At 42.1% G+C, this 12262-nt stretch overlaps 1 protein-coding gene across 6 annotated transcripts in view; it reads right to left on the bottom strand.

The window, feature by feature from the left end:
* The window catches only part of LOC115154110 (glutamate receptor 4), a 202776-nt gene that overhangs the window by 36036 nt on the left and 154478 nt on the right, over positions 1 to 12262 (bottom strand). For 5 of the 6 annotated variants that reach the window (XM_029699999.1, XM_029700003.1, XM_029700000.1 and 2 more), the window contains exons 8-9: positions 8239 to 8343; positions 3382 to 3486 (exon numbers count right to left, since the gene is read on the bottom strand). In XM_029699999.1, coding sequence (XP_029555859.1) covers positions 3382 to 3486; positions 8239 to 8343 — 210 coding nt within the window. Of the gene's footprint in view, positions 1 to 1460; positions 2378 to 3381; positions 3487 to 8238; positions 8344 to 12262 lie in introns of those variants that run through there. The other variant, XM_029700002.1, reaches the window with a different exon arrangement.

Genomic DNA, 12262 nt, shown 5'->3' with positions numbered 1-12262 from the left:
AGGTGAGGAGTATGTACAATAATAAACTTCAAAATGATGGGTCTTGACTATATACTACATCTCTCTCTCTGATAGGTGAGGAGTATGTACAATAATAAACTTCAAAATGATGGGTCTTGACTATATACTACATCTCTCTCTCTCTGTCTCTCTCAAAACATCTCTGTGTCGCAGTCATCACCAACCACTTATGGCACAAATCAAACCTTTATTTTTCACTTGGCTGCATGACATTCAGTAAATTGAGCACATTTCAAGCATGAGTGGAAAAATGTATTTGAAAACGTTGAGGTGCTCTCAGTAAGTCCCCCAGCTGCTGCTGTTAGGGTAAAACACCTTTCAGTTGCCTTGTCCTTGATATGAGGTGTAAATGGGTATTTGATGAATGAGAACAATTGTAAAGCCATCTCTCATTCCTCATGGTGAAACAGGATGCTAGCTGTAGTAGTGGGTATTGATTGGATATGTACTGGAGGCTACCCCCTTTCTTATTCTGACATACCTCTAGCAAACAGGAGCAGTTCTAAAGACATTAGGCAATGTTCCCCTTAGGTCCCTTGTAGGGTTTTCCTGCAACGTTATCCCACATACACTCTGAGAAGGTTAAAATATGACATTTCCCTCAGGAAAACAATGGGACGTTCAATACTGTAGGGTTAGAAAGGTGTGCGGTTCCAAGCTCTGCTGAAATATATTCAGTCAGAGTGCCATTGTTATAAAGTATATTCATTATCTGATTAACACCAATAAAAAACTGCTTTTTTGTCTGAAACCCTTTGAATAATATAGCCATTGACTCAGGTGAGCGACAGAAAAAGGCGTTTGCTATCAGTTTAGAGATTAGCCATATTCAGAGCTACCACTGTGGATTAATGATTGCTATACCAGTCCAATTATTATTATTTGATTTAACTAGGCAAGCCAGTTAAGAACGAATTCTTATTTACAATGACGGCCTATACCGGCCAAACCCGGACGACGCTGGGCCAATTGTGCGCCGCCTTTTTAGACTCCCAATCAAGGCCAGTTGTGATGCAGCCTGGATTCGAACCAGGGTGTCTGTAGTGATGCCTTTAGCACTGAGATGCAGTGCCTTAGACCACTGCGCCACTCAGGAGCCCAAATGAAGGCTTGTCATCAGAAAGAATAGCATATTTACATGAGAAACAGCTGAACAGACACTACCTGCCTGGATCTTTTCACTGGAGCGTTCCTTTGGCCATATGGTAGCTGATGAAAGCCAGAAAAACCACAAACAAAAGCATTGCATGGACAACAAACAAAACTCCCCCTCCGCCGTGTGAATGCCAACTCCCGAGTTTATCGTCCCTTCTGGTTTGATGTACACAAAACATGCCAGCTTTCTCTCTCTCTCTCTTTCTCTCTCTCCAATGCATTGCCAAAACAGTTTGTGTTACTGTTTGTCTTATTGTAGTCACCACAGAATGTAATACTGAAGTAAAAGCTTAATTAGTGTATATTACAGTAAACAAACATTATCAAGTACATTATCAAGCGCAAACACACATTAGAGACTCTATCCGACACAGTGGTTAAACACTGATATTATCATGCTCTATAAAACTATTTCTTAGGCAGTGCTTTTGAAGGTGTATTATAAAGCAGTTATATACAAAAATTGAATGGAAACTGACAGATTCAGAGCAGTCTTTTTTAAGTTATTTCGTTAAAATCTCAACATCTATTCCTAAATTTTTGCATTTCATTTTCAAATACTGTATTAGCCATAATCATCTGCAATTTGCCAGGCATGGACATTCATGTAATAAGAACATTTATATCCTAGAGTTGGTTGAGACCAATTGCACGCAAGCACACACATGTGCAGACTTACACACACGCACACACATGCACGGGCACGCACGCACACACACACACACACACACACACAGTTAAGCGCAACCATGTTAATGTGATGTTTGATTAGAAGAACAAACATTTTTGTGTCTTTAGGCAGGAAGAAGGGTCCATTGTGGCTCCTATTCCGCCACATTCTTGTTCATTTACTTAAACATTTGGTCAGATTGTGTCCATTTTGGGTCTTCTTGAAGGGGTCCATTTTGGGTCTTCTTGAAGGGGTCCATTTTGGGTCTTCTTGAAGGGGTCCATTTGGGTCTTCTTGAAGGGGTCCATTTTGGCTCTGGATAGATCCTTCCCTTGGGTCAGTTTTCTAATAAGGTGTGCATTAGAATTCACAACGCATCTCTCCGTTGCATCAGTCTGTGTCTTTAGGGGGTTCATTTTGGCTCTGGCTGTGTCCAACACTGTCCGTCAGTCTCCCAATAAGGGATGTGTCATTTGGGCTCAGCTTGTGTCCATTTGCTCAGTTTCTTAAAATGGGGTTCCTCACCAGCGGCTGAAAAGAGGAGGATTCTGCTGAGGTATGACTCTCCAATCCCATTTCCATCCCTCCTCTACTCACTCTGCCTTTCCTTACCGTGTTCTCTCCATCTCCTATAACTAACTAACCACCTTAACTTTCAGAAACACAGTAAATCTTCACCCTTTTCACACTATCATGCCGACCCGAACAAACTGTGCTGGCCCCGGATATTTCCTTTTCACATTGTCAGCCCGGTTCCAGCAACTAGGATGAATGCATTACCAGGCCAGCTCAGCACAGCTTGGTTTGGCTCGGCTCGGTTCAGCTCAGTAGTGTGAAAATCCTGATTTAGTACCCATAGTTCACATTACATGCAACCGAGTGTTACAGTATCAGTGCAAAAAGAAGGAAAAACCGAATTTAACAAACAAATATCAAGCAAACAGGAAAGTATCATTTGGGAGGACACAACCTTCTGACATCACAGCACACATCAGCCCAGAGAGTTTCTGTGTGTGTGTGTGTGTGTGTGTGTGTGTGCGCGCGTGTGTGCGCCTGTACGTGTGTGTGCATGTGTGTGTGTGCGTGTGTGTTTTTGAGTATAGAATCTGATTTTGTCTGGCCTCATTAAATAACAACTCTTAAAATGCATGTGTAGCAGTCTCTGGCAAGGATACAGAGCACAGCTCATGCATTTTATAAAGGGGACTAGACTAGTCATGGTCGGTACTGCACTTACAGTGACATGTTTACAGTGACATGTTTACAATGACATCTCCATCACACCTAGTGTAACAACGACTCAAAAGCATCTGCAGTGCCAGTGTTGGTGAGTGTTTTGGATTATGTTTGTGTTTGTGTAACTGAACGTCTGCCCTGAGGCAGAGGAAGGTAGAGTAAAGCCCTTTCCGGGAGAACATTAAGACGTGAGCGCGCTAGATGGTGTGTGTGTCTGTGTCTCTTTTGTGCTTGTGTGTCTCTTTGTGTGCGTGTGCACGTATGCGCATGTGTGTATGTAGGGTTGTAGTGTGTCTTACCATGATAGTGGTGACTACAACAGTTCTGTTCTCCAGGATTTCATTGGGAAGGAGGGCTTCATTCTGGATCAGAACCAGCTTGTCTGAATCTGTCCAGTAACCCATCTGGAGACAGAGAGGACACTGAGTCAAACACAGGGGTGAGTGTGTAGAGGGTGTGTATGTGTTCAGTGTGTGTAGAGGGTGTATGTGTTCAGTGTGTGGGTAGGGTATATGTGTTCGTACAGTGTGTGTAGAGGGGGTATGTGTTCGTTCAGTATGATGCCATGCAAATGAACTGAATCCCAAAAAACATTTCCACTGCATTTCAGCCATGCCACAAAAGGACCAGCTGACATCATGTCGTGATTCTCTCGTTAACACAGGTGTGAGTGTTGACGAGGACAAGGCTGGAGATCACTCTGTCATGCTGATTGAGTTCGAATAACAGACTGGAAGCTTCAAAAGGAGGGTGGTGCTTGGAATCATTGTTCTTCCTCTGCCAATCAGGGTTACCTGCAAGGAAACACGTGCCATCATCATTGCTTTGCACAAAAAGGGCTTCACAGGCAAGGATATTGCTGCCAGTAAGATTGCACCTAAATCAACCATTTATCAGATCATCAAGAACTTCAAGGAGAGCGGTTCAGTTGTTGTGAAGAAGGCTTCAGGGCGCCCAAGAAAGTCCAGCAAGCGCCAGGACCGTCTCCTAAAGTGAATTCAGCTGCGGGATCGGGGCACCACCAGTACAGAGCTTGCTCAGGAATGGCAGCAGGCAGATGTGAGTGCATCTGCACACACAGGGAGGCGAAGACTTTTGGAGGATGGCCTGGTGTCAAGAAGGGCAGCAAAGAAGCCACTTCTCTCCAGGAAAAACATCAGCGACAGACTGATATTCTGCAAAAGGTACAGGGATTGGACTGCTGAGGACTGGGGTAAAGTCATTTTCTCTGATGAATCCCCTTTCCAATTGTTTAGGGCATCTGGAAAAAAGCTTGTCCGGAGAAGACAAGGTGAACGCTACCATCAGTCCTGTGTCATGCCAACAGTAAAGCATCCTGAGACCATTCATGTGTGGGGTTGCTTCTTAACCAAGGGAGTGGGCTCACTCACAATTTTGCCTAAGAACACAGCCATGAATAAAGAATGGTACCAACACATCCTCCGAGAGCAACTTCTCCCAACCATCCAGGAACAGTTTGGTGACGAACAATGCCTTTTCCAGCATCATGGAGCACCTTGCTATAAGGCAAAAGTGATAACTAAGTGGCTCGGGGAACAAAATATAGATATTTTGGGTCCATGGCCAGGAAACTCCCCAGACCTTAATCCCATTGAGAACTTGTGGTCAATCCTCAAGAGGAGGGTGGACAAACAAAAACCCACAAATTCTTACAAACTCCAAGCATTGATTATGCAAGAATGGGCTGCCATCAGTCAGGATGTGGCCCAGAAGCTAATTGACTTCCCGCAAGGGCGGATTGCAGAGGTCTTGAAAAAGAGGGGTCAACACTGCAAATATTGACTCTTTGCATCAACTTCATGTAATTGTCAATAAAAGCCTTTGACACTTATGAAATGCTTATAATTATAGTTCAGTATTGCATAGTAACATCTGACAAAAATATCTAAAGACACTGAAGCAGCAGACTTTGTGAAAATTAATATTTATGTCAGTCTCAAAACTTTTGGCCACGACTGTACAGTGTGTGTGCAGTGTGTGTAGAGGGTGTGTGTGTGTTCAGTGTGTGCAGTGTATTTCTGGTGTGTAGTTTCCAGTATTTCTGTTTCATTATGTGGTGTTAAGATCTGTGAGAGTATCTGAGATAATGTGTGTGTATACAAACAAAGGATAAGAGCCACACAAATTGTACAGTAGGCTTGGATGCGCTTGGATGTGTCATGTACAGTACATTAAAGTACACAATGTTGAAATGTTTAGTATACAGTACATGAGTCGTTTAATAGGTGAGTCAAGCTAAGGAAGTCAATATAAATGTCTGCCATACAAATTGGTGGTGTCTGCCATGGATCAAGAAGACGGGTGGGGGGAGGGATGGCGGGCTGGCCGTGAACTGCTCCTCTCTCTCCCTGCTGAGTGTAGGAATGATTGACGAGCTTTTGGGGGGCGGTGGAGAGGTGTGAGTGTGTGCATGCGTGAGAGTGTGTGTGTATGCACGCATGTGCATGTATGGATGTGTCTGTATGTTCGCACGTGTGTGTACCCAGCCCCCCTCCCTCCTGTCCTGACCGGACTCCTAGCGTGCGCAGGCAGCCAGCGGGCAGGCCCAAGCAGCCGGCTGATTGATGAACACACTCCTCCTCCCCTCCTCCCCTCTTCTTCTCCTCCTCCCTCCATCACTTTCTCTCTCTACCGCTCCACTGCTTTCTGTCCACCTACCGTAGTTGGCTGGAGTCCCACACATACAGTACACAGACAGCACTAAACAAACACACATAGGCGCAGGCGCGCACACACATTGTCGAAGCTTGAGTATACTATTCATGCAGCAACTTGAATATAGAGATCACTGATACACAAAACACAGATTCTACAGACACAGACAATACTAAACAGATAAAAAGATGATGTTCGCTCTCTTCTGTCTTTTCAAACAGAATGAAATTAAATATACAGTTATTCATTGCTCAAACGTGCATATTATGTTTTTAATATGATTCAGTTATTATGGTACAGTGAGAGAAAAAAGTATTTGATCCCCTGCTGATTTTGTACGTTTGCCCACTGACAAAGAAATGATCAGTCTATAATTTGAATGGTTAATTTATTTTAACAGTGTGAGACAGAATAACAACAAAAAAATCCAGAAAAACTTCAAAAATGTCAAAAATGTTATAAAATGATTTGCATTTTAATGAGGGAAATAAGTATTTGACCCATCTGCAAAACATGATTTAGTACTTGGTGGCAAAACCCTTGTTGGCAATCACAGAGGTCAGACGTTTCTTGTAGTTGGCCACCAGGTTTGCACACATCTCAGGAGAGATTTTGTCCCACTCCTCTTTGCAGATCTTCTTCAAGTCATTAAGGTTTCGAGGCTGACGTTTGGCAACTCGAACCTTCAGCTCCCTCCACAGATTTTCTATGGGATTAAGGTCTGGAGACTGGCTAGGCCACTCCAGGACCTCAATGTCCTACTTCTTGAGCCACTCCTTTGTTGCCTTGGCCGTGTGTTTTGGGTCATTGTCCTGCTGAAATACCCATCCACGACCCATTTTCAATGCCCTGGCTGAGGGAAGGAGGTTCTCACCCAAGATTTGACGGTACATGGCCCCGTCCATCGTCCCTTTGATGCGGTCAAGTTGTCCTGTTCCCTTAGCATAATGTTTCCACCTCCATGTTTGACGGTGGAGATGGTGCTCTTGGGGTCATAGGCAGCATTCCTCCTCCTCCAAACACGGCAAGTTGAGTTGATGCCAAAGAGCCCCATTTTGGTCTCATCTGACCACAACACTTTCACCAGTTGTCCTCTGAATCATTCAGATGTTCATTGGCAAACTTCAGACGGGCATGTATGTTCTTTCTTGAGCATGGGGACCTTGCGGGCGCTGCAGGATTTCAGTCCTTCACCGCGTAGTGTGTTACCAATTGTTTTCTTGGTGACTATGGTCCCAGCTGCCTTGAGATCATTGACAAGTTCCTCCCGTGTAGTTCTGGGCTGATTCCTCGCCGTTCTCATGATCATTGCAACTCCACGAGGTGAGATCTTGCATGGAGCCCCAGGCCGAGGGAGATTGACAGTTCTTTTGTGTTTCTTCCATTTGCGAATAATCGCACCAACTGTTGTCACCTTCTCACCAAGCTGCTTGGCAATGGTCTTGTAGCCCATTCCAGCCTTGTGTAGGTCTACAATCTTGTCCCTGACATCCTTGGAGAGCTCTTTGGTCTTGGCCATGGTGGAGAGTTTGGAATCTGATTGATTGATTGCTTCTGTGGACAGGTGTCTTTTATTCAGGTAACAAACTGAGATTAGGAGCACTCCCTTTAAGAGTGTGCTCCCAATCTCAGTTCGTTACCTGTATAAAAGACACCTGGGAGCCAGAAATCTTTCTGATTGAGAGGGGGTCAAATACTTATTTCCCTCATTAAAATGCAAATCAATTTATAACATTTTTGACATGCGTTTTTCTGGATTTTTTTGTTGTTATTCTGTCTCTCACTGTTCAAATAAACCTACCATTAAAATTATAGACTGATCATTTCTTTGTCAGTGGGCAAACGTACAAAATCAGCAGGGGATCAAATACTTTTTTCCCTCACTGTATAGTGGTATTATTGTATAGCAATTATGGTTATAGCTAGAAAGCATGGGCAGTGATGGAAATTGAGAATAAAATTAAACATATAGTGAATATAAATTCAAACATATAGTTACGTTTTTAAATGAATGAGTTAAGGTATGATAGTGTGGGCAGTAAGGTGCAGCATAGGTGGGTGAGCCAGTGAGGTGCAGCATAGGTGGGTGAGCCAGTGAGGTGCAGCATAGGTGGGTGAGCCAGTGAGGTGCAGCATAGGTAGGTGAGCCAGTGAGGTGCAGCATAGGTGGATGAGCCAGTGAGGTGCAGCATAGGTGGATGAGCCAGTGAGGTGCAGCATAGGTGGGTGAGCCAGTGAGGTGCAGCATAGGTGGATGAGCCAGTGAGGTGCAGCATAGGTGGGTGAGCCAGTGAGGTGCAGAATAGGTGGGTGAGCCAGTGAGGTGCAGCATAGGTGGATGAGCCAGTGAGGTGCAGCATAGGTGGGTGAGCCAGTGAGGTGCAGCATAGGTGGGTGAGCCAGTGAGGTGCAGCATAGGTGGGTGAGCCAGTGAGGTGCAGCATAGGTGGGTGAGGCGGTCACAGCACTAGTCTTCTTACCCGTCTGGGTCCGTTGTTCTTCAGCTCAAACACGTCCATGGTGTAGTTGACTCTGCGTCCATAGTGGTCAAACTGGACATTACCTGTTAATCCCTGCATCCGGACCTGCAAACAGTATCACCAGAGTATTCAACTCCGGTAACTTTACCAAAATTACCAGAAATCCTGGTTGGAAGATTCCCAGAATCATGAGGTACTAAGAAGGAAATCAGGAATCATCCGACCATGATTTCTGGAAATCCTGGAAATTAACAGAATTTCGCAACTACATCAGAGTGGAAATATACTTTTATTTTACTTTTAATAAGATAGATTTCATATGACATAGTATGTAGTGTTGACTGGTGATGTAATTTGTGGACATCCTTGACACAACAAACCAAATTTGGTTCTGTGAAAGTTCCCAGAACATTCGTTCGGGCAAATGTTCTTATAACACAAAAACTGTCCAGTCGTGCTGATGATTATAGAATGTTTGTATAAAACATTCACCTGATGTTGCAAGAATGTTCCTAGAACACATTTAATCTGTTCTTTAAATGTTCCCAGAATGTTTCATTAGGTTATGGAACAGTCCGGTGAGAACATTTTGAGTGGAAATCACAAAATATATGTTCCCAAAACTTTCCACTTCTGCAGATGATTCTACAATGTTTCCTTTAGGGTGCAAAAAACATTCACCTGATGTTGCAAGAACGTTCCCAGAACACATTTAATCTGTTCTTTAAAGGTTTCCAGAATGTTTCTTCAGGCTGTGGGAACATTGTAGGTATATGATGAGATAGGTTCCCAAAACACTAAAACTGTTCAGTTGTGCTGCCATTCAGATAATGTTTGTATCAGGGTACACAAAACATTCATTTGATGTTGCAATTCTTTTTTACAGAACAGCCATTATGAGTTATTTAATGGCTCCCGGAACATTTAGGTCGTGGGAAAAGTGTGAATACATTACAAGAGAGAGGTTTCCAAAATACAAAATATGCTCAGTTGTGATGACATTCATACAATGTTCATACACTTTTCACACTATCATGCCGACCCGCACTGGACGTTCCTTCAATGTTGCAAGAATGTTCTTGTGATACTCATGAAGGTTGCACAGAACATTCCCACAATGTTGCAAAATGTTCCACGATTTCCAAATAAGTCAGTTTTTATGACATTCATAGAATATTTGTTTTAGGTCTAACATAATATTCCATTAATGTTGACGCAATATACATTTTTCTTGGAGGTCCTCAGAACATTTCAATAACTTTTAGAACATTTTATTTTTAAGTCTGACCGAATATTAGCTCAACATTGGCAGCATGCACGTTTTTATTTAGCTCCTTAATGCAAAAGAAAGCAGATTGGAATACATCCCCATTATGGTTCTCTCCAGATTTGATTGGAATTTGCATTTGAGGATAGCATTGTAGACCCACTACAAGGTGATATAGGCACACATGGCATTTTCATTTCATCCACAGGACATTTAATCATACAAACATATTTTTACATTACATATGTTGACAAACTGCACATTATTTAATTCATAAGACATTTGAACAGCATTTCATCTCAATCCAGGTCTTTTATGCTCTGCGCCACCAGGTAAGCGCTCTTACATATTCAGCGCTCTTACATATACTGCCATGGCAGTATGGTCAGCCAGGAATAACATGCTGCCTTTCTAGCCTTCTTAGACATAATTAACATAGAGATATACTGGTAACTGGGTTATTCACCATGACTTCACCCATCCTCCTCATATACTGCATCCTTCTGGGCCCATATTTACAATGTATACAAGACTATGAGTTCTGATCTCGGATCACTTTTGCTTTTCAGATCATGAAAAATAAGACAGGGGGGGACCATGCCAAGTGTCTCAAAGCAGGAATTATATTGGGTGCGTTTTATTAAAAGGTTGAAGAGTACATTTAACACAATGCTTTATTTTTTACATTTAGGTCAAAATTCTTCATTTCTGACTGGATTTATGAATCTGGACGAAATAAACTCTCTTTTAGTATAGTGTCTGAGCCTCAATTTTACATTATTTTTTCAAAAGAAAAATGGTTAAAGAATATGTGGGATTGAACCTGTGGATCTGCAACCAGATCATTGACTTTCTGTGCCACCAGGAACTAGCTGAGACCTTGTGTTTTTTCCCAGTCTAATATTGTTAATCAGGACATGGCACACAACCACTGAGTTATTTAACACGTTCCCTTTCTCTTTATATGCTGTGCACTTATAATACTGTTTTTTTGTGATTTTGCTCTTTGCTATTGTGCATTTTTTTAAACTATTTTAATTTTAAACAATCACAGTAATGTACTTTTATTTGTATTTTACCTTTATTTAACTAGGCATGTCAGTTAAGAACAAATTCTTATTTACAATGACAGCCTACCCTGGCCAAACCCTAACGACGCTGGGCAAATTGAGCACCACCCTATGGGACTCCCAATCACAGCCGGTTGTGATACAGCCTGGAATATAACCAGGGTCTGTAGTGACGCCTCTAGCACTGAGATGCAGTGCCTTAGACCACTGCACCACTCGTGAGCCCTATTTCTTAATTGTTAACCAGAAATGATTTGATATTGAGATAAAAACAGCTGCACTGGACCTTTAAACCAATAAAAGATTATTGCATTGAACCTAAATTAGTTTTTGTATATTTATTATGTATCATTATTTTTCAGAATAGGTATTGCACACATTTGTATGTGTTTGATTGAGAAAGGGTCAAATCGTTTTCTTATTTACTTTGAATGTTCTGAAACTGAATTTAAGAAGCATATGAATACAAGTTATTTAAAGGAAGCACTATCCAACTAGAAAACAATAAAATACAGTGTTACAAGTACAAAGCATATGAAGAGGATAGGAACATTTTATTAACTCGGAAATTGTGTTCTGATTGGCCATATTAAACTGAACCAACTTTTGCCAACGTTTACTGACACTGGTCATATTCAACGGTTGTTGAGCGTTCGTAAAATCGTCAGTTATTCTGCGCTCTGGCATACTCAGACGAATGCTTTGAAATCAGAGTAGATAGCCAGAGCGAATTTACCAGATACGTCTATCAACAGTTGTAGCAGTGACATCATTAATATTCTCTTGAAATGGTTACTTGCATAGTGGAGTCTTTCGTTTAGACATGTAGCTAGCTAGCTAAACAATGAACCATAATCCCAACATTACCACACTTCATGAATCTGAAGGTAGCTAACCAACCAGGTTCACTGTTAGCTAGCTAACATTAGGCTATAACTAGCAATGCAAATGGCTCTGAGATACAAATAATATTACTACACAGATCATACACGTAACGTTAGCTAGCGAGCCGGCAGCTAACGTTAGCTAGCTAACAGTACGCTTTAACTTGAAATTAAAATAACTTTCTGACAAAATTAGAAACGTGTAATATATGAAAATGTAGCTAGCTAGACTATCTTACCCGTATACATGGATGGACGCTTCTCCCTCTCTGTCACAGACGTCATGGTTGCCTTAGTTTGAAGATGTAATCCGGAGACAGGTGTTTTACACAACAGCCTTCTGTGTGTTCTCTTGTCGACTCCGTCTGCATATTTGTTATCAAACGACAGAATTTTCTCCATCTCCTTCGCTATCATTCTCTAATTCCACCATGCATTCCACTGATTTCAAAACTCGGTCCTCCAGAAAGTGGAGAGCAACACCTTTGCAGTTCTACTACTTTATATCCTTCAAAAAAGCAGCGTTAAAAAGGATTACCTACACATACTGACCAGCTCATGTTATAGACAGACGCGCGCTACATGGCAAACCAATCAGAACTCATCTCTCGGCATGTCCAGCCCATCCATTATCTCAGCCAATCATGGCTAGTGGGAAGGTGCCTGTCTTTTTCCGTGGCTAAACCAAGGCTGGTAATTTAACTATTTTATTCGTATTTACAAATGGCATACAAGTTTGTTATTAAGGCACATGAAAGTTCACATGTTCCAGAAGGCATATCTGCCAAAAAACACTTTTTGAT

This window comes from Salmo trutta, chromosome 19 (genome assembly GCF_901001165.1).
Source record: "Salmo trutta chromosome 19, fSalTru1.1, whole genome shotgun sequence".
In the NCBI taxonomy this organism is placed as follows: Eukaryota; Metazoa; Chordata; class Actinopteri; order Salmoniformes; family Salmonidae; genus Salmo; species Salmo trutta.
This window is presented reverse-complemented; position numbering and strand designations above follow the sequence as displayed.